Genomic DNA, 23,024 nt, shown 5'->3' with positions numbered 1-23,024 from the left:
TGCTATATGCAGTTTAATTTCTATGCATGTAATTTCACATTTAAGCATGTTAAATTGGCTATGTAAAAATGCTAATTAATATGACATTTCTTACATGATTGCAGTTAGAATTTGCATTTTGTTCTACTTCCATTATTGCTTTTAATTTACTGTAGTCAGTTTAGTTTGGTTAACATTTTGACATTTCACAATTGTTATGCGGTAAAGGCATCATAATTCTAAGCTCACTTTGGTAGCACATGGTGCTGTTTACAATTATATGGTGGCTCATTGAGGACACCTGACCCAACAGACATGACATTTTTCTGTCAAAATTAATAAAATATTTTATGTACATAAGCAAACTATTCTAGATATATTTTTTAGATAAATAAATACACTATATTTTGTCATGCATTTGCCCTAATACTGCCATTTCGATTCATTTGGCGTATTTTTTTTCTAAAAGAATGAAAATATATTTAGCAAGAACTCATTAAGTCATGTATGAAAGTGAAAGTTCTCTTAGATTTTCCAGTGTATCTTGCCCTTCTCAGTGGTGCAAGACAGATGGACTGGTAGGGGCTAGGGGTAGTGTCTAGTTGTTCGGGTTTTAAGAAAAAACGCTGGCATGTACGTAAAAGAAACCCTGTAATTCAAAATAAAAGTACGCCGTAGCACCGCTTTCTGGGCAAAATCTCCACTGTATGGCGTAAACCCGTCTTCATTAGCCCAGTCTGCTTTGTGAGCACAACGGTAAACCGCACGGGGTATTTTTTATTACATCTGGGGCCTGTTTCACGAAGTTTTAACTAAGATAAAATCCAAATTTTAGTAATTTGATTGGATAATATTACATTGATTTTAGTGCTTAGCCAATCAAAATTGAAGTATCTACTAAAATTTGAATTTTATCTTTAGTTAAAATAGTGGGGAAAATGGGGATCGTCTAGTCGTTTGGATGGTTCGACAAACCCGAGGTCCCATGTACACATTGGCATGCACGTTAAAGAGTCAATGACAGATGGAATTCGAAATTAGAGTAGGTCGCGGTGCTGCTTTTTGAACAAAATTTCCCTCATAGCACGGCTAAGTGGGTAAGACGCTAGCTCGCTAGCCTGGAGGTCGGGTGTTCGATCCCTGCATTGGCCGAGAAAGTTCATCCAGATTTTCCGGCGTGGTTTCCCCTTGTCAGTGATGCAGGACGGAGGGCCTGACAAGGAAAGCTGTCTAGTCGTTCGGATGGAACGAAAAACCGAGGTCCCGTGCACACATTGGCGTGCAAGTAAAAGATCCCTTGGCAGTTGGAATTCGATATAAGAGTAGGCCGTAGTGCCGCTGTCCGGGCAAAATTTCCCTCATAGCACACTGTATGGCGTATGCCCGTCTTCATTAGCCCAGGTTAGGAGCAGAACAGTAGGACGTTAAACTCCATTTCATTTCCCTCATATCACTCTGCATGGCCGTCTTCATTAGCCCAATCGTCGCAGAACAGTAGGACATTCAACCCCATTCTGTTTCTTTTTGACATATCATAAAGAACCTCTAGAAATTGATAACAATTAAAAATGACGATGAAAGTTTATTTATTGAACTTATGGTTGTTTTTTTTTTCTTTTCAGATTATAAATATTACTTTCTTGTAGACGGGTTGCAATTAGCATCAGCCGGCTGTTCACATCTTGAGTCCTGAACACTCCAGTGTAGTCCACTAGCGCAGGTTTGTTCAACTAGAACTCCGTTGGAACATTGTAGAAATTTGGTACAGTCAGTCGAATGTGGACGCAATTCCTCATTTGTACAAGCTAAGAAATAACAGAAACCAATTTATGTTTGTTAATTTTTTTTTGGCTTTCAAACGTGAACGAATATTAATGCCATAAATTCAAATCTTCCTTTTTTTTTAATTAAAGCAATTTACTAAAAACGTCAAAACATAATTATTACAATATCAACTGTTGTCAAATCACTATTGTACAATCATAGGAATCATATCTAGCGCTTAAAAACGTACATTCACATAAAAAATTTCACTGGAAAACTAAGTCTAGGTACGTCGGAGTTGTCTTTTCTTATTTTAATAATAATCTTTATTCGAAATCTTCATCAGAAGATACATGAATATACATATTAATACAGTTAAACATGCCAATCAATCTTTTCATCAATCATTTACCTACAGCTATTTACATATAATTTATCATCAATAAGCATTAATTTAATATAATTTATATAAATTTATATAATGTTATTAAGTTTGTACCTTGAACATTAAATAAACCTTTCATTTTATGGATTGAGGGAGATCTGTCATAAAAATGAGTTAAATATAAAGCCCTTAAGGAAAAAAGACCATTTGAATATATAGTGATATTCATCAACAACTTCATTATGATCTCATAATGTACAGATTCTATTGTCTTTAAGTATAGGTTTGTAAATGATTGTCAACGCCTGTGGTCAAATAGATATAAACAACGATGTCTGGTTGGCTAAGACAACCTGCACATGTCATGTTATTGGGCTAAATCGTTTTGTTAAGGCCAGCTCAATTTTAGTCAAGGTCTTTGAGATGTCAATAAGGTTAGCGCACGTGATTGTATGCGAGATTGTAGGTTAGGGTCATGTTCCTGAAGCAACGGTATAATAGTTTTATAACTATTATCCGTTGCTTACGCAGCACCATATTCTCGTCACTTATGAGTAATAACCTCCCTTTGCGGAACCTACGTCACTATTCGATTTGTCCAATTAGCTACCTCGTAACATATGGAGCAGCGGTAGTGATTTAAAAATGGCGACCTCCATAGATTCTACATTTTCACTAATTAAAAACAAGTTTAAAATTGAATGTTTAAGCGAAAACCAGAAAAAATAAATACAGGCAGTTCTCGACAAGAAAGATGTTTTCATCTGTACAAAAACTGGAAGCGGTAAATCGCTTTCTTATGAATCTGTCCCGGTTATAGTGTCAGATCCAGTTTGTGTGCTCATCATCGCGCCTCTCAATTCTATCATGGACGAACAGAAGAAAAAATTAGAAGGTTTCGGCTTTCGATGCGCAGTGATCCACAGTGGGCAGGAAGATATCGACGTAAAAGCAGTAAAGTTTATTTTTACAAGCCCAGAAATAGCTGTAGGAGATACCAAACTTCGAAAACAGTTCTATACTATCGTCGGTTTTTTACTCCAATAATTCCACTACATATTCGACAAAACGTGATACGATCGGCCATGATGGAATGTTGACAGCCTTTGTCTCCTTTGACCTTTGTGACTCGATTAACATAAATAGGGGTTTCTACTGGAGATCAAGCGTTTGGTTATTCGAATATTTCACGGAAAATTTTGTTTCAAGGAGTCTCAATGGCTACTGGAATATCCCTTCTACCAATCAAAATTAGTGACGAGAATAGTGGGCTGTGAAAGCAACGGATAATAGTTATAAAACTAGTATACCGTTGCTTCAGGAACATGGGTTAGGGTAAGCAATGGGGCTAGGTCCAGGGTTAGGGTTCGGATTAGCACTAGCCCTGTTTACATCTCCTAATTTTTGACGAAAAATTGAGCTGGCCTTATCCACCTAGCACTCACCATCAATATGGCGATATTAACCTCCATGCATATTTCAAAATATACAAGAAAATCAATAACACACAATGAATCTATTTATTGTGTAATATATAAAATTACTCACTCTCGGAAGAAGTTGTACATCCAGCATCAGCCGGCTGTTCACATCTTGAGTCCTGAACACTCCAGTGTAGTCCACTAGCGCAGGTTTGTTCAACTTGAACTCCGTTGGAACATTGTAGAAATTTGGTACAGTCAGTCGAATGTGGACGCAATTCCTCATTTGTACAAGCTAAATAATAACAGAAACCAATTTATGTTTGTTAATTTTTTTTTGCTTTGAAACGTGAACGAATATTAATGTTATAATTTCTAATCTTCCTTTTTTTTTATTAAAGCAATTTACTAAAACAGTCAAAACATAATTATCACAATATCAACTGTTGTCAAATCACTATTGTACAATCATAGGAATCATATTTAGCGCTTAAAAACATTCACATCAAACATTTCACTGGAAAACTAAGTCTTGGTACGTCGGAGTTGTCTTTTCTTATTTTAATAATAATAATCTTTATTCGAAATCTTCATCAGCCCTGTTTACATCTCGTAACCTTTGACTAAAAATTGAGCTGGCCTTATCATTTAGCACTAACCATCAATATTGCGATATTAACCTCCATGCATATTTCAAAATATACAAGAAAATCAATAACACACAATGAATCTATTTATTGTGTAATATATAAAATTACTCACTTTCGGAAGAAGTTGTACATCCAGCATCAGCCGGCTGTTCACATCTTGAGTCCTGAACACTCCAGTGTAGTCCACTAGCGCAGGTTTGTTCAACTAGAACTCCGTTGGAACATTGTAGATATTTGGTACAGTCAGTCGAATGTGGACGAAATTCCTCATTTGTACAAGCTAAGAAATAACAGAAACCAATTTAATATGTTTGTTAATTTTTTTTTTGCTTTCAAACGTGAACGAATATTAATGCCATAAATTCAAATCTTCCTTTTTTTTTTTAATTAAAGCAATTTACTAAAAACGTCAAAACATAATTATTACAATATCAACTGTTGTCAAATCACTATTGTACAATCATAGGAATCATATCTAGGGCTTAAAAACGTACATTCACATCAAAAATTTCACTGGAAAACTAAGTCTAGGTACGTCGGAGTTGTCTTTTCTTATTTTAATAATAATCTTTATTCGAAATCTTCATCAGAAGATACATGAATATACATATTAATACAGTTAAACATGCCAATCAATCTTTTCATCAATCATTTACCTACAGCTATTTACATATAATTTATCATCAATAAGCATTAGTTTAATATAATTTATATAAATTTATATAATGTTATTAAGTTTGTACCTTGAACATTAAATAAACCTTTCATTTTATGGATTGAGGGAGATCTGTCATAAAAATGAGTTAAATATAAAGCCCTTAAGGAAAAAAGACCATTTGAATATATAGTGATATTCATCAACAACTTCATTATGATCTCATAATGTACAGATTCTATTGTCTTTAAGTATAGGTTTGTAAATGATTGTCAACGCCTGTGGTCAAATAGATATAAACAACGATGTCTGGTTGGCTAAGACAACCTGCACATGTCATGTTATTGGGCTAAATCTTTTTGTTAAGGCCAGCTCAATTTTAGTCAAGGTCTTTGAGATGTAAATAAGGTTAGCGCACGTGATTGTATGCGAGATTGTAGGTTAGGGTAAGCATTGGGGCTAGATCCAGAGTTAGGGTTCGGATTAGCACTAGCCCTGTTTACATCTCCTAATTTTTGACGAAAAATTGAGCTGGCCTTATCCACCTAGCACTAACCATCAATATTGCGATATTAACCTCCATGCATATTTCACTAGCGGCTGCCAGGCAGGATACGCCCACATTTTCGAGAGATTGATAGAGAACAAGCTAACAAGAAAGTGATTTTTCCTACAATCAAGGGCCATAATTCAGGAAATTACAATTCGATATGCGGGAATATCGAAATGAACTGAGATCTTTGTGTTATAAACTTACATTTCAAGTTTCAACAAAATCGGATAAAAATTGTGACCTCTATAGGGTCCACAACCATGATATACCATATTTTTACGCTATTTGAGAACAAACGGCGGCCATTTTGTCTGTCAATTTTGGGCCGATTTTCACAAAATTTTGAACTCAGCTGTCCTTAGGGTGTAACGGTGATATAATAATACGGTTTTTTAAATTGGATAAAAAATTATGACCTCTATAGGGCCCACAAGCTAACAACGTGATTTTTTGTACAATCAGGGGCCATGCGCGAATATCGAAAGGAACTGAGATCTTTGTGTTATAAACTTACATTTCAAGTTTCAACAAAATCGGATAAAAATTGTGACCTCTATAGGGTCCACAACCTTGATATACCATAATTTGACGCTATTTGAGTACGAACAGCGGCCATTTTGTCTGTCAATTTTGGGCTGATTTTCACGAAATTCAAACTCAGTCGTCCTTAGGGTGTAACGGTGATATAATAATACAGTTTTTTAATCGGATAAAAATTATGACCTCTATAGGGTCCACAAGCTAAAAACGCGATTTTTCGTAACAAGCTTACAAGAAAGTGATTTTTCCTACAATCAAGGGCCATAATTCAGGAAATTACAATTCGATATGCGGGAATATCGAAAGGAACTGATAAAATCGGATAAAAATTGTGACCTCTATAGGGTCCACAACCTTGATATACCATTATATAAATTTATATAATTTTATCAAGTTTGTACCTTGAACATTAAATAAACCTTTCATTTTATGGGTTGAGGGAGATCTGTCATAAAAATGAGTTAAATATAAAGCCCTTATGGAAAAAAAGACCATTTGAATATATAGTGATATTCATCACCAACTTTATTATGATCACATAATGTACAGAAGATTCTATTGTCTTTAAGAATGTGTTTTTAAATGATTGTCAACGCCTGTGGCCAAATAGACACACTCGGCAAACCTTGGCAGATACCGGTACCCTACATCTAGCCTCGGCTGTATGACAGTAAGTGATATGTACCTACGCCTATACATTTGCGATGCGGCACCGGTTTACTTATAAGGGAAACTTGCCCGCGTTTAGAAAGAAGTTCTCAAAATTGCGTCGTTCGAAGAGTGTGTAGAATTTTCAGTGCAAATTTGTCCTTGAATCTATTTATTGTGTAATATATAAAATTACTCACTCTCGGAAGAAGTTGTACATCCAGCATCAGCCGGCTGTTCACATCTTGAGTCCTGAACACTCCAGTGTAGTCCACTAGCGCAGGTTTGTTCAACTAGAACTCCGTTGGAACATTGTAGAAATTTGTTACAGTCAGTCGAATGTGGACGCAATTCCTCATTTGTACAAGCTAAGAAATAACAGAAACCAATTTATGTTTGTTCATTTTTTTTTGGGCTTTCAAACGTGAACGAATATTAATGCCATAAATTCAAACCTTCCTTTTTTTTTAATTAAAGCAATTTACTAAAAACGTCAAAACATAATTATTACAATATCAACTGTTGTCAAATCACTATTGTACAATCATAGGAATCATATCTAGCGCTTAAAAACGTACATTCACATCAAAAATTTCACTGGAAAACTAAGTCTAGGTACGTCGGAGTTGTCTTTTCTTATTTTAATAATAATCTTTATTCGAAATCTTCATCAGGAGATACATGAAAATACATATTAATACAGTTAAACATGCCAATCAATCTTTTCATCAATCATTTACCTACAGCTATTTACATATAATTTATCATCAATAAGCATTAATTTAATATAATTTATATAAATTTATATAATGTTATTAAGTTTGTACCTTGAACATTAAATAAACCTTTCATTTTATGGATTGAGGGAGATCTGTCATAAAAATGAGTTAAATATAAAGCCCTTAAGGAAAAAAGACCATATGAATATATAGTGATATTCATCAACAACTTCATTATGATCTCATAATGTACAGATTCTATTGTCTTTAAGTATAGGTTTGTAAATGATTGTCAACGCCTGTGGTCAAATAGATATAAACAACGATGTCTGGTTGGCTAAGACAACCTGCACATGTCATGTTATTGGGCTAAATCTCTTTGTTAAGGCCAGCTCAATTTTAGTCAAGGTCTTTGAGATGTAAATAAGGTTAGCGCACGTGATTGTATGCGAGATTGTAGGTTAGGGTAAGCATTGCGGCTAGGTCCAGGGTTAGGGTTCGGATTAGCACTAGCCCTGTTTACATCTCCCAATTTTTGACGAAAAATTGAGCTGGCCTTATCCACCTAGCACTAACCATCAATATTGCGATATTAACCTCCATGCATATTTCAAAATATACAAGAAAATCAATAACACACAATGAATCTATTTATTGTGTAATATATAAAATTACTCACTTTCGGAAGAAGTTGTACATCCAGCATCAGCCGGCTGTTCACATCTTGAGTCCTGAACACTCCAGTGTAGTCCACTAGCGCAGGTTTGTTCAACTAGAACTCCGTTGGAACATTGTAGAAATTTAGTGCAGTCAGTCGAATGTGGACGCAATTCCTCATTTGTACAAGCTAAATAATAACAGAAACCAATTTATGTTTGTTAATTTTTTTTTGCTTTGAAACGTGAACGAATATTAATGTTATAATTTCTAATCTTCCTTTTTTTATTAAAGCAATTTACTAAAACAGTCAAAACATAATTATCACAATATCAACTGTTGTCAAATCACTATTGTACAATCATAGGAATCATATCTAGCGCTTAAAAACATTCACATCAAACATTTCACTGGAAAACTAAGTCTTGGTACGTCGGAGTTGTCTTTTCTTATTTTAATAATAATAATCTTTATTCGAAATCTTCATCAGCCCTGTTTACATCTCGTAACCTTTGACTAAAAATTGAGCTGGCCTTATCATTTAGCACTAACCGTCAATATGGCGATATTAACCTCCATGCATATTTCAAAATATACAAGAAAATCAATAACACACAATGAATCTATTTATTGTGTAATATATAAAATTACTCACTCTCGGAAGAAGTTGTACATCCAGCATCAGCCGGCTGTTCACATCTTGAGTCCTGAACACTCCAGTGTAGTCCACTAGCGCAGGTTTGTTCAACTAGAACTCCGTTGGAACATTGTAGAAATTTGGTACAGTCAGTCGAATGTGGACGCAATTCCTCATTTGTACAAGCTAAATAATAACAGAAACCAATTTATGTTTGTTAATTTTTTTTTGCTTTGAAACGTGAACGAATATTAATGCCATAATTTCTAATCTTCCTTTTTTTATTAAAGCAATTTACTAAAACAGTCAAAACATAATTATCACAATATCAACTGTTGTCAAATCACTATTGTACAATCATAGGAATCATATCTAGCGCTTAAAAACATTCACATCAAACATTTCACTGGAAAACTAAGTCTTGGTACGTCGGAGTTGTCTTTTCTTATTTTAATAATAATAATCTTTATTCGAAATCTTCATCAGCCCTGTTTACATCTCGTAACCTTTGACTAAAAATTGAGCTGGCCTTATCATTTAGCACTAATCATCAATATTGCGATATTAACCTCCATGCATATTTCAAAATATACAAGAAAATCAATAACACACAATGAATCTATTTATTGTGTAATATATAAAATTACTCACTCTCGGAAGAAGTTGTACATCCAGCATCAGCCGGCTGTTCACATCTTGAGTCCTGAACACTCCAGTGTAGTCCACTAGCGCAGGTTTGTTCAACTAGAACTCCGTTGGAACATTGTAGATATTTGGTACAGTCAGTCGAATGTGGACGAAATTCCTCATTTGTACAAGCTAAGAAATAACAGAAACCAATTTAATATGTTTGTTAATTTTTTTTTTGCTTTCAAACGTGAACGAATATTAATGCCATAAATTCAAATCTTCCTTTTTTTTTTAATTAAAGCAATTTACTAAAAACGTCAAAACATAATTATTACAATATCAACTGTTGTCAAATCACTATTGTACAATCATAGGAATCATATCTAGGGCTTAAAAACGTACATTCACATCAAAAATTTCACTGGAAAACTAAGTCTAGGTACGTCGGAGTTGTCTTTTCTTATTTTAATAATAATCTTTATTCGAAATCTTCATCAGAAGATACATGAATATACATATTAATACAGTTAAACATGCCAATCAATCTTTTCATCAATCATTTACCTACAGCTATTTACATATAATTTATCATCAATAAGCATTAGTTTAATATAATTTATATAAATTTATATAATGTTATTAAGTTTGTACCTTGAACATTAAATAAACCTTTCATTTTATGGATTGAGGGAGATCTGTCATAAAAATGAGTTAAATATAAAGCCCTTAAGGAAAAAAGACCATTTGAATATATAGTGATATTCATCAACAACTTCATTATGATCTCATAATGTACAGATTCTATTGTCTTTAAGTATAGGTTTGTAAATGATTGTCAACGCCTGTGGTCAAATAGATATAAACAACGATGTCTGGTTGGCTAAGACAACCTGCACATGTCATGTTATTGGGCTAAATCTCTTTGTTAAGGCCAGCTCAATTTTAGTCAAGGTCTTTGAGATGTAAATAAGGTTAGCGCACGTGATTGTATGCGAGATTGTAGGTTAGGGTAAGCATTGGGGCTAGATCCAGGGTTAGGGTTCGGATTAGCACTAGCCCTGTTTACATCTCCTAATTTTTGACGAAAAATTGAGCTGGCCTTATCCACCTAGCACTAACCATCAATATTGCGATATTAACCTCCATGCATATTTCACTAGCGGCTGCCAGGCAGGATACGCCCACATTTTCGAGAGATTGATAGAGAACAAGCTAACAAGAAAGTGATTTTTCCTACAATCAAGGGCCATAATTCAGGAAATTACAATTCGATATGCGGGAATATCGAAAGGAACTGAGATCTTTGTGTTATAAACTCACATTTCAAGTTTCAACAAAATCGGATAAAAATTGTGACCTCTATAGGGTCCACAACCATGATATACCATATTTTTACGCTATTTGAGAACAAACGGCGGCCATTTTGTCTGTCAATTTTGGGCCGATTTTCACAAAATTTTGAACTCAGCTGTCCTTAGGGTGTAACGGTGATATAATAATACGGTTTTTTAAATTGGATAAAAAATTATGACCTCTATAGGGCCCACAAGCTAACAACGTGATTTTTTGTACAATCAGGGGCCATGCGCGAATATCGAAAGGAACTGAGATCTTTGTGTTATAAACTTACATTTCAAGTTTCAACAAAATCGGATAAAAATTGTGACCTCTATAGGGTCCACAACCTTGATATACCATAATTTGACGCTATTTGAGTACGAACAGCGGCCATTTTGTCTGTCAATTTTGGGCTGATTTTCACGAAATTCAAACTCAGTCGTCCTTAGGGTGTAACGGTGATATAATAATACAGTTTTTTAATCGGATAAAAATTATGACCTCTATAGGGTCCACAAGCTAAAAACGCGATTTTTCGTAACAAGCTTACAAGAAAGTGATTTTTCCTACAATCAAGGGCCATAATTCAGGAAATTACAATTCGATATGCGGGAATATCGAAAGGAACTGATAAAATCGGATAAAAATTGTGACCTCTATAGGGTCCACAACCTTGATATACCATTATATAAATTTATATAATTTTATCAAGTTTGTACCTTGAACATTAAATAAACCTTTCATTTTATGGGTTGAGGGAGATCTGTCATAAAAATGAGTTAAATATAAAGCCCTTATGGAAAAAAAGACTATTTGAATATATAGTGATATTCATCACCAACTTTATTATGGTCACATAATGTACAGAAGATTCTATTGTCTTTAAGAATGTGTTTTTAAATGATTGTCAACGCCTGTGGCCAAATAGACACACTCGGCAAACCTTGGCAGATACCGGTACCCTACATCTAGCCTCGGCTGTATGACAGTAAGTGATATGTACCTACGCCTATACATTTGCGATGCGGCACCGGTTTACTTATAAGGGAAACTTGCCCGCGTTTAGAAAGAAGTTCTCAAAATTGCGTCGTTCGAAGAGTGTGTAGAATTTTCAGTGCAAATTTGTCCTTGAATCTATTTATTGTGTAATATATAAAATTACTCACTCTCGGAAGAAGTTGTACATCCAGCATCAGCCGGCTGTTCACATCTTGAGTCCTGAACACTCCAGTGTAGGCCACTAGCGCAGGTTTGTTCAACTAGAACTCCGTTGGAACATTGTAGAAATTTGTTACAGTCAGTCGAATGTGGATGATATTCCCCATTTTCGCATGCTGCTACGGCATCAATCACAAATAGAGCTAAATACAAAATCAAATAATTAGAGGTCTTACGGGTCTGAATACAAAGCAAGATTATCGCAGTAAATATAAACAACCGATGAAATTTCTTGCAGCATTACTACTAGTAAAACAGGGAGAGAGAGAAATGGGGTTTAACGTCCACTAGACACAAACTAGGTCATTTCTGGACTAACATATGGTTCAATTTTCAATAATTCGCTTGCGCGAAGGTGTCTTTAGCAGTGGGAGGAAACCTGAGGACCCGGAGAAAACCCACGAGGTTGGACAGGCGACCCTACTCCTTGTCACGTATAACCGGGGATTCGAAACCACGGCAGTTGACTCAATGACAGACCTTATGATACAGCGTACACATGCTAACCATGCGCCCCCCCCCCCCCTAGTAAAACAGTGAATTTGAGGGATTCTGCACAAATATGCCAACATTTCTTTTTTTAAAGGGGGGGGGGGCGCAGTGACTTAGTCGGCAAGGCACTGACACACTAACCAGGATGTCTGAGGGTTCAAATCTGATGTTGGTCGAGAAAGTTCCTTGAGATATTTCAACGACAGTTTACCTTCTCAGTGTTTGAGGACGTAGGGCCTACTAAGGCCAGTATTGAGTCGTGCGGATGGGACAAACAACCAAGGTTCTTTGTTGGCGTACATTTAAAAGACCATTTGACAGGTGGAATTTTGATATAACAGTAGTCCGTAGCGCTCCTATCCGGGTATCATTTCCCTCTGGCGTATGCCGTGCACATGTCTGTATTAGCCCAGTCAGTGGAGCAGGACGTTAAACATTATTCCATTTGAAATCTTTGATATGGTTTAATGCTAAAAAATATCGCTTTAACAATTGACCACTAGAGAGCAATTTTAAATAAAAATATCGAAATTATAAAACTAAAATTTTAAATAGAAAAGTTGAAATTTTAAATAGAAAAATTGAAATTTTAAATAGAAAAATTGAAATTTCAAATAGAAATATTGAAATTTTAAATAATAAAATTGAAATTCTAAATTTTAAATACACAAGATTGAAATTTTAAATAAACAACATTGAAATTTTAAATAAACAAAATTGAAATTTTAAATAAACAAAATTGAAACTTGAAGCGATGACATAACAAACACATTAATCAGTAATTTTGTGATATCAAGGTGTATAAATGGTTGAATGTTCCCAATATTTTACAGATGAAATTTTGCTATTTTGTAGATGTTAGACACGTGAATTTTCATATTGAGTGTCATGTCAAAATATACACCAAGATTTTTAACACAATATGTTGGTGGTGTAGGGAGTAAACGGCCATTTAATTAGGGATACTGCATCACATAATGTGTTGCGTAGACGTTCAAGGTGCAAAAGACATGGGAATATTTGCTATAAAGGCTTTACTTTGCATAAAACCACAAGGTTAATAGAATATAAATGGAAAATTGAATACAAGTATTATATTTACATAAAACATCAAATTCTTAATAAGACTGACAAAATTCAAAAATGTAATTGAAGGGAGACAACTGGCTTTAAGTAAAAGCGATCATTAATGTAAACAAATCCTTCCATGCCATGACAAAATGTAACACAGATGCGACTGACAAGGCTATGACACACAATAATGTGAAATAAATATTACACATGATACAACTACTGTGTTGTATGCCCCTATACTGGCTGACAATGACAAAATACTGACAAGACAATACTGGTTGGTACTCGAATGACAATGTCAATATTATTATAAAACTGACAACGATAAGACCAAAATGACTGCCAAAGTTACAATTGCATGGTGCGTTTTCTTTTAGCAGGAAAATAAGAGTCACAACTCACATATGACTCTTTGTGGCTAATCATAAATTTATGAACATAAGTAATAGTGAGACCAAAAATAAAAAAATAAAATTATAATTAAAATGAACAATAAAAATTACTTTTAAGGTTTTCTGGCCATAACAGGTGGAATATTTTCGGGCGCGGTTTCCCATTATCAATCATTGGTGCTGGGCGGGGTGCCACGTACACATTGGCGTGCACGTAAAAGATCCCTTGGCAGTTGGAATTCGATATAAGAGTAGGCCTAAAGCGCCGCTGTCCGGGCAATATTTGCCTCATAGCACACTGTGTATGGCGTAGAACGGTAAACCCCATTTCATTTCTTTATTGTCCCGCCGCTGAAACGCACTGGTTACGAGATATCGCTCTCAGAAACTTCCTGGAGACCAAAATATTAAATTATGTGAATTACGTCATTTCGCCGTGACCGACTTCGGCCGAATTTGGGTATGAATCCAACTGCGCATTGGTTTCTTTTGCAATTTGTTTCGGGTCAATTCACGTTAGAGATTAACTTGCCCCGCCTAGTTAGCGAGCCAGCGTATTACTCACTGAGCCACCGTGACTCACTGTAATACTGTCTCTTAAATATCCTGTAAAGGTTCATAGAACTGAAAGCGTTAGCCAAAAATATTCAGATTGTTTTTTTTTAAATTTAAACACCTCACCGTAAATTATGAAGTTCAGCATGATGACGCTGTATTGAGTACACATCGATTTTTGTCTTGTTGGTGATTGTCCCCGATTCTATTTAAGTCATTGTAAATGTCAATCATATTTAATTGTCCAATCATAAGAGGCCCGTCTTTAAAATCAATTTTTGTAAACTGTCAAACTAATTGAAGTTGGAATCAAACGTAGTTATATATTTAATTCTATAGCCCCTCCTTCTAGATCTACATTAGCTATTCTTTTCTGGGGCGCAAATGTATGGTATGGCTGGGGGGGGGGGGGAGGTTATACTCGCAAAAATAGTCGGTCGCAATATAAGTGCCGTCGGTCGCAAAATTATGCATCAGCGACTAAAGGAATTTATTGGGGTAAACAATTCCATTAAATACACATTAGCTAAGAGCTAAAGCTGCCTATTGCAAGTCTTTCTTTAGGATTCAGATGTTATAGAAATTATTAATTAGACCTTAATTTACATGACTAGCTCAAAATCAACTATGTAGACCCTCGGATGGTTAAAACAACAGTATACAAAACATACACATACATCAATATACATGTATTCAAAAATATATTTTACATGGAATAATATACTCTTCAAAAAAAAAGTAGGGGATATTGAAATGCAAGTTCCTATGCAGGTTGTGATATGATAAATAGTCATGGACACTTGACATGCTTTGAGAGTATGTTCACAGATTAAGAACTTATCGCCCCAACAGAACCACTGAGCTGCATGTGCGACACGCGATAGCGCCATACACGTTGGAGGGGTTCATTGTCAAATTTGACACTTCAAGGAAGGGCTGATGAAAACTGCCGCTTGCTGGTTTATCCTATCCATGTTTGCTTTCCTATCGGTTCTTGCATACGATTTACTGTTTTGCGTATCTTTGCTTTAGTGTGTTACGTTTAATTTGATCGGGAGACGTGTTCGTCGACGTAAACGGACAACATTACAAGAATTGTCTGTGGCACTGCAAGAGGAGTGGGTCAGATTGCCCCAAATCGTGATTGGACGGTTGATTAGGAGCATGCCATGACGAATTGCTGAATGTCTGACGATTGGTGGAGCAATTACTCATTATTAAGACAAAAATCAAAAACGTCCATTTTCACTTTTGACAGTGTATCTCTTTGCGAGTGAAATGGGACCGTCAGATAAGCCGCCGATATGAACTGTTTATGTTCATGTGTAGGCAATTGGCCTGTTATTAACATAGCAATTTTGTATTGTTTCTGAATATCCACTACTTTTTTTGAAGAGTATATATTGGAATAACATGATATAATGAAATGAAAATATAATGAGATATATACATGTACCATTTGGATGATACAATGAAAATATAGCAATGAAAGTATAACAATGAAATGAAAATATGAAGTATAACCTCGTACATACATGTATAATGATCAAATATGGAGTAAGAACATGCAGCAGAAAAATAGACTAGGCCGGTGCTCCCCTTTCCTTAAAAGCATGATAGGTATACATTGCTACTGCTTTAGCAAGAACATCTGGGGTGGTTTATTAAGTTTTTAAACAGACCATACGTTCTCAGTTTGGTTCCTGATTTAGTTAATTCTGCAAAATGATGGTTAAATTGTTTGAAGTTTTAGTTTATGAGGGAGATCCATTACGCACGCGGTAATGATGTTGAGCTGAAGGAGTATTAGGACAATTTTCATGATTTGTGTTTCTACAGTCCAGTTTCAGTTTGGTACGAATATTCGCTTGACGAATAGAATATTAGAATAGCAATCACTATATTCGAATATCTACATTATTTATTCTATTTTTTCTCAAATAGTATTTATTAAAGACGACTTTCCTTGTTTCATTTACAGTCGAAGGCCTACTGTCGTCAGAGACGGATCGTCTTCAGGGACAGTTATTTGGTAGGAGCTTGTTACCTACTTTATAACCAGTAAGTGGTCCAGGTATGATAATATTAATGCGGGCAGTTGCTGTAATACAAATGCGGAACACGGTTTATGGTCGGTCTAGATGTATATTATCACCAAAAAACAAGCCCCAGTTCGAAATCCGTGTCCAAATAAGTCAAATTCTGAAATTGGTCAATATTCTAAATGGTCACCGGTTTTGGCTTCAAAAATTCCAATTGTCACCCAATTACCATAATATGATCGATTTGGTATCAAAATATACATTTTCGGGGTAGCTGAATCCATGTCCATGCAAAGTTTTGTAATTAGTGATACCACTAAGTCAATATTGGGGGGGGGGGGGGGTCATTTTAGGCCTGTTTGGGCGGGAAATTTGAATTTTACACCAGGGGCCACTCCCAGCTCACTGCGGTATCAGCGTAGGGGGCGTGTCGACTGGACCACTCTCACGTCGATAACTAAACCAAGACGGCCACGTCTATTAAAGCCCGGGGCGAATTTATTTCACAAAATGATTTAAACTCGGAGTCGTCACTCGTCCTGTCTTGGCATGCCTACAAAATAGAGGTTGTGAGTTCTACTGTTTACCGATGTAACAGCGGGCCCTGATTTCTGTGATCTAATCGACCGTCTGCCAATCTTACATTTAAGACCATGTAAAAAGCAATCGTATGCAAAAACTTTGGCACCATGGACCTTATAAAAGTCGGTACAGACCAATCTACTCCCATAGCTTTACAACTTGTTTCAATATTAGTTGGCCGACAGTAATTTTTGCGATATTTCACATGGTATTCATCATATCTCAGCTTAGCCGCATTAATGCCTCCAATACCCGTTATTTTCGTGATGACGCTGGGCAGTTCAGTGTCTTAGACAGTGGCGGCGCCAGCCGTCGGTGATTGGAGGGGCAAAGCTGGGGCAAAGTCCAAGGTTAAGGGGGCAAAGGCACGAGCTTCAACTAGGGGTTGGGGGCCTCCCCCAGAAAATTTTGAAAAACAGGTTGCCGGAAATGCAGCCTGGCAGTATTTCAGGCACTGATCGATGAGGTAAAGTGTCAAACGAACGGACTTGCGAATCACGACGAAGCCCACTCACGAGCGTCAAAGTAGGCAGTCCTCCCCCAGAAATTTTTGAAAAATAGACTGCCGGAAACGCTGTCTTACAGTATTCTGTCAGGCACCGATCGTCGAGATAAATAGATCTGCCCAGATACCGTTCGTCGCCTGATCACTAGTTTATCCGACTAGAGAACAAAACAAACGAACGGACTTGCGAACCTCAACGAATTCCCATTGTGAGCGCCAAAGTAGCAAGTCCATTGGGGACCTCGCCAAGAAAATTTTGAAAAATAGACTGTCGGAAAAGCTCTACAACATGCAAGTTTATGACTGTGTGGGGATGTGGGATTTATTCACCGTAGAAGGTATTGATTACCGAAACGTATCGCAAATACTTATTTTTATTTCCTAAAATTATTGGGGGGCAAACAGAGGGCAGACCAGATTAACGGGGGGGGGGGGGGGATGCCACCTCCCCCCTTGCCCCCCCCCCTGGCGCCGCCACTGGTCTTAGAGTTCATTGCATATCTATGGAAGGGTATCGCTGCCAATATTAAATGCTCTGCTAAAATGTCTTTTCCATTGATTATATATATGTAAAAAGTACAATGTACATGTCCTAAAACCGGTAATGATGAAGTCAAAATACCTCTAAGGTCAAAGTTAAATATAAAACGTCAAATGTTATGTGTCAAATGACAAATGTTTGATTGGAAAAGGCTGTCTTTTGGCGTGTCTACATTTTACATTTCCCTCATCACATCTAACATTTGCGTTTTGCCGCATTTCATTTGATCTTCACGCTTTCTACATAGCATCTTACGCAGAACACTATGATATGCAAATATAGGATATCACGTGACTTATTAACATATACGGAAAGCCAGCACACAATAAGGGGAAATCAACCTGGCACACTATAAAATATTTACTTACCTTGAAAAAACAATCAAATTTGGATGGTACTAAACTATATTACCATGATTACGGATAGGGGGAGGGTATGCAATGTCCAAATACGGGTCATAATACGATATTCACAATATCATGTTACATATCAGTGAAAAGCACGTTAATGTATACTCTTTCTTCTCTTTAAGTAGCCTACATGTATATTCATTATTTGCTGGGCACAATGATTATACTTTTTTTTAAAAAAAATAGATTAAAGTTAATTAGCCTGTACTAAAATTTAGACAGAGGGTGTGGGGGCGGTGACTAGAGTTTAAAATGTCAAAAATACGGGTCTTAATACGAAGTTCCAGTTATCGTGTTATACATCACTGGAAAATATCAGTTATTTCCTGGCACATTCATAATTACGTACTTTAGAGAATAAAAGTCATCCTTGTTTTGTTGAAAGAAATGTGTCGCTGTCCGACAGTAACTAAATTGCTAAATATAGACTATACTGTCAATTTATGTTATTTGTCAAAGGCTGGGATTAGCCATACCAATCACATGATTTTATTGCAGGCACGGTCGCACACTGATCAGCAGTGAATATTAGCTAGGCGGCGACAATCACTGATAAAGATGACACCGATGCGACTTAATGAGCCACAAATATTAACTTTTTTCCTCCGAAAATGTGATGAGGGAAATGTCAAAAGTGGACACGTCAAAAAACAGCATTTTCCAATAAAACATTTGACATTTGACACATTGCATTTGACGTTTTACATTTAACTTTGGTCTTAGAGATATTTTGACTTTATCATTACCGGTATTAAGACTTTGTACATTGTACTTTTTACACGTAATCAATAGAATAGACATTTTAATATTGGCAGCGATACCCTTCCATACATATTGGGATCCATCGATGTCTCATCATTTGATTCATTTTGTCAAATTAATTCATTTAAAAGATAATAAAATTTATTTAAATAGATAAGAACAGTATGTTAGAATATAGAGATTAATTTGATATGAAGAGGTATGAAAATTAATGCAGAGGATAAAATCAATATTTTCAATATAAAGTTTAATTTAAAATGCAGTGAAATGAAAACTGATTAAAATGATAAGAAAAATATGTTCAATATAAAGATTATTATGAAATGCAATGAAATAAAAAGTAAAGAGCACAAAAATTGACCAAGCAAAATTATGTGAAGTTTAATGGTCGAGTGCGAGACATTAAGTAATATATTGAAATTGTACGAGTGTGTTAGCACAGGGGCTATATCTATATATATTACACAATGTCTTGCACGAGACCATTAAAGGGGCATTATGGAAGATTACATAAAGCGCTAGTAGTTTTCACTATAATGGTTAAAAACTAGATAATGTAAATGGAATATGCTGAAAATTTCGGTCAAATTGCCCCATCCTGAACGGACATATTAGGCCTAGCCTCAGTCATCATTACAAAAGTCGGTACGATAAAAAAAAACATATTCTTGATTACGCATTTCTAGATTAAATCATTAATGAGCGTTGAGCAGCAAATCAGATTCAAATCCAGTGAAAATCCGACACATAAGATGGCATCGAGAGTTGATTAAGGTCTTTTCATGTTAATAAATGTCTAATTAATAGCTTATATAACATTTCAGGTCCAAGAAAGACCTGCAATAGGCAGATTTAGCTCTTACATAATGTATGTTTAAACAACCTAAAATACAGACACTATTCAGCACGTGCATTTCAATGAAATACGTCACTCGGGTCCAATATTTCAACTAGTATAAATAAATTTGGTCATTTTGAAAAATTCGAATTGTCCCGGCAACTGACCACCACTTTGAATTATTCCACAATATTTACTCCGCAGTATAACTAATCACCAAAATTTGTATGGAAATGGATTCAGCTATCCCGGAGAGGTATATTTTGAAACCAAACTAGGTCATATTATGCTGATAACTTATAATAATTAACATTTTTCAGCGAAAACTGGGAGCCATTTTTGATTTCGGTAAATTTGACCCATTTGGACACGGATTTCGGACAGGTAATTTTTGGGGGGTGATAATATTATACGTCTAACCCGACCATAATCCGTGTTCGGTAATTTATATAGCAGCGGCTGCCCGGGATGATCCGGAATTGAGTTGTAATGCCTGAACTATTTTAAAGATACATTATGGGAGATAAGATATAGAGCTGCCAGTTCTCATTATAATAGTTAAACACAAGATAATGTAAAAGGAATTTGCTGAAAATTTCAGTCAAATTGATCCACTCTGAACCGAGATTTTAGATTTTGAATTTTCGGCCTAGCCTCGGTCATCATTACTAAAGTCGGTACGATAAAAAACATAGTCTCGATTTTTCCATTTTATGATTAAATCATGAATGAAAGTTGAGCAGCAAATGGGATCCTAATCCAACAAATATCGCAGGCTAGCGTTGACATCGAGAGTTGATTATGGTCTGGATAAGTTAATTAATGTCTAATTAATAATTTAGATAACATTTCAGGCCTAACGAAAGACCTGCAATAGACAGATTTAGCTCTTGCATAATGTATGTTTACTTTAACTAATATTGCGCTCAGTTAGTAACTAACTGTACGTCCATGCAAGTCTATTGACGGTGGATGATATTGAGTTGAAGACCTAGCTCCTTTAAACAACATTAAAATACGACCCACCACCTGCAGTAACTCGACTAATATAGGCCTACCAAATGTTAATTTGTAATACGTGTAACACCATATCATTTTACGTGAATTAACAATAAATTGATCACTGGATACAACGGAAACCTGTAAAATAACATACCAATTGTTTGTATAATAAATTTAGGTCTACCGTGTAATACGGCAATTTGCAACACGTTTTAATACCGTATCTTTCTACACGGTATAACAATAAAACGGAAACATTGGGGTTTTTTTATAACTGTAATATAGAAATAATCATTTGGTACTGCGCATTTTTACTGATAATAAAAGTAATCAAATAATGCGAGAAATTCCAACGTCCTATCTTTCCTCTCCCTTTTCACGGATGGATTGAAAATGATAATGTTCTTGTGTAGTGATGAATTTACGTCGTTTTTGATGATTTTTTAAAATATATATGCATAAGCTAAAAACACCTGGATATACTCTAGAAAATGTCATATACAGTTGGTTTATTAAAAAAAAAAATTAATAAAAAATAAATTCGAGCCTTGGTTGGAGAGAACCCCGTCGTTCCCCTAACGGAGCAAAGATCAGCCAACCCTGGTATCTAGTGTCCGTTGCTTGGCTGGAACCGTGGCAATTGCACTAAATTGTGAAATGAATAACAGACGGAAATGAACCTGTGTTTACTATTGGTGTAGAAGAAACCAGATACGGACCGGGGGCCGAAAGGTTCCTGAACCTGGCCTCGCGAGGGTTCGCACTCTACGGGGGTCTGGTGTGGCTCTATCCTCGACGGCGCGAAATTTCTTTTGCAAAACTGACTGTAAATTATGTTTTCTAAAGTTTGCCCTGGTGTTTCTAGCTTACGCACTAATTTGATGTTTGGCAGTCTTATCGGGAATTAATTTCTGAACCCAATATTGAATTCAGTAAACCCGAAAACGTTATTTTACAAGCAGTATCTACACGAACGAAAATCACAATTTTGGATTCTATTTTGATTGTCGTTTTAAATTTACACCATCTTGGCTAGGTGTTTGGTTAGAAACTGAACTCAGCAACCCCAAAACCCTTACATGATATATTACAAGCCATATCCAACGGAAGCCAATGACGATTAAACAAAATTCCCCCATTATCGATTTCATTTTGAATTTCTGTCGTCATGGATTCTTGAAATTGATATAATTTGAGATAAGAATTGAACCCAGCGTCATCGACAACCACGTAAAAGTAATATCCATCATGAAAAATGAAGATCAACTAAAAATCCGCCATTAATTGCTGCCATGTTGGATGTTCGAAATTTATCTTTAAAGGCTCAATACCACTCTTATTGTAATTGAATAATATGTCCCAATCTTTATTCTGGTCAACAAATTGTACTATTTTAGAATATTTCAATTAATTGATGATACAAATTTCATCTTAACACACCTTATTTAAAATTTTTGACAAATTCAAGATAATGGTTTGAAACGTCTAACGTAAACCTTTTCAAATGAAACTATTAAAAATATTTTCGAACCCTCTGGACAAGTAAATAGGATGTAATGGATAATTTACACAACAGGTAGGACACTTAAACATCTAGTACTTAGAGATATTATTTATTTTCTGGAGCTTTCAAGCCAGCAAGAGTGTTATTGTCCCTTTAAATGTCCCTAATACGAGTGACGCAGGCAGGGATCGAGTACCACAGATGATAGTTTTCTAGGGACCAGTAGCTGATCTGGATGCTGGGAATAGGGGGTGGGTTGGATTGGGGCGGTTCCAAATCTATAGGGCGCCATTTACAATTACACAACACAATGAATGTCAACAAAATACTGGCTATAACACTGAGCGTACCGGTAGAACATAGATCGTGTTGCCTATATAGGTGTTCGCCAATCGTTATCTCGACGGAAAGCAGTTTTATTCAAGTTAACATAAAGTATTTGTCATATTATGATTGTTATTGATTTTGTTATTAAATTTATGTGAACCTTAAGGGCAGTGGCTATAACGCTGAGCAACCTGAGAAAATCTG

General features: G+C 35.7%; 1 protein-coding gene across 1 annotated transcript; it reads right to left on the bottom strand.

Annotated features, from left to right (window-relative positions):
• Positions 1-1,583: 1,583 nt before the first annotated feature.
• On the bottom strand, positions 1,584-14,521 carry LOC126831859 (chondroitin proteoglycan-2). The gene is made up of 9 exons (XM_050562496.2): positions 14,434-14,521; positions 11,743-11,937; positions 9,260-9,427; positions 8,627-8,794; positions 7,994-8,161; positions 6,796-6,963; positions 4,312-4,479; positions 3,677-3,844; positions 1,584-1,784 (listed from the first exon to the last, which is right to left on the bottom strand). The coding sequence occupies exons 1-9, from the start codon at positions 14,477-14,479 to the stop codon at positions 1,612-1,614; spliced, it is 1,422 nt and encodes a 473-aa protein (XP_050418453.1). The 5' UTR covers positions 14,480-14,521; the 3' UTR covers positions 1,584-1,611.
• Positions 14,522-23,024: the final 8,503 nt, after the last annotated feature.

This window comes from Patella vulgata, chromosome 9 (assembly GCF_932274485.2).
Source record: "Patella vulgata chromosome 9, xgPatVulg1.2, whole genome shotgun sequence".
Classification (NCBI taxonomy): Eukaryota; Metazoa; Mollusca; class Gastropoda; family Patellidae; genus Patella; species Patella vulgata.
This window is presented reverse-complemented; position numbering and strand designations above follow the sequence as displayed.

Bases quoted from the DNA above. Each gene is read 5' to 3' on its own strand.
- LOC126831859 (XM_050562496.2), bottom strand. From the start codon at position 14,479: ATGTGTACTCAATACAGCGTCATCATGCTGAACTTCATAATTTACG. The intron at 8,162-8,626 runs GTGAGTAATTTT...GTTATTATTTAG, and splicing joins ATGTACAACTTCTTCCGAGA to CTTGTACAAATGAGGAATTG. The intron at 1,785-3,676 runs GTGAGTAATTTT...GTTATTTCTTAG, and splicing joins ATGTACAACTTCTTCCGAGA to CTTGTACAAATGAGGAATTG.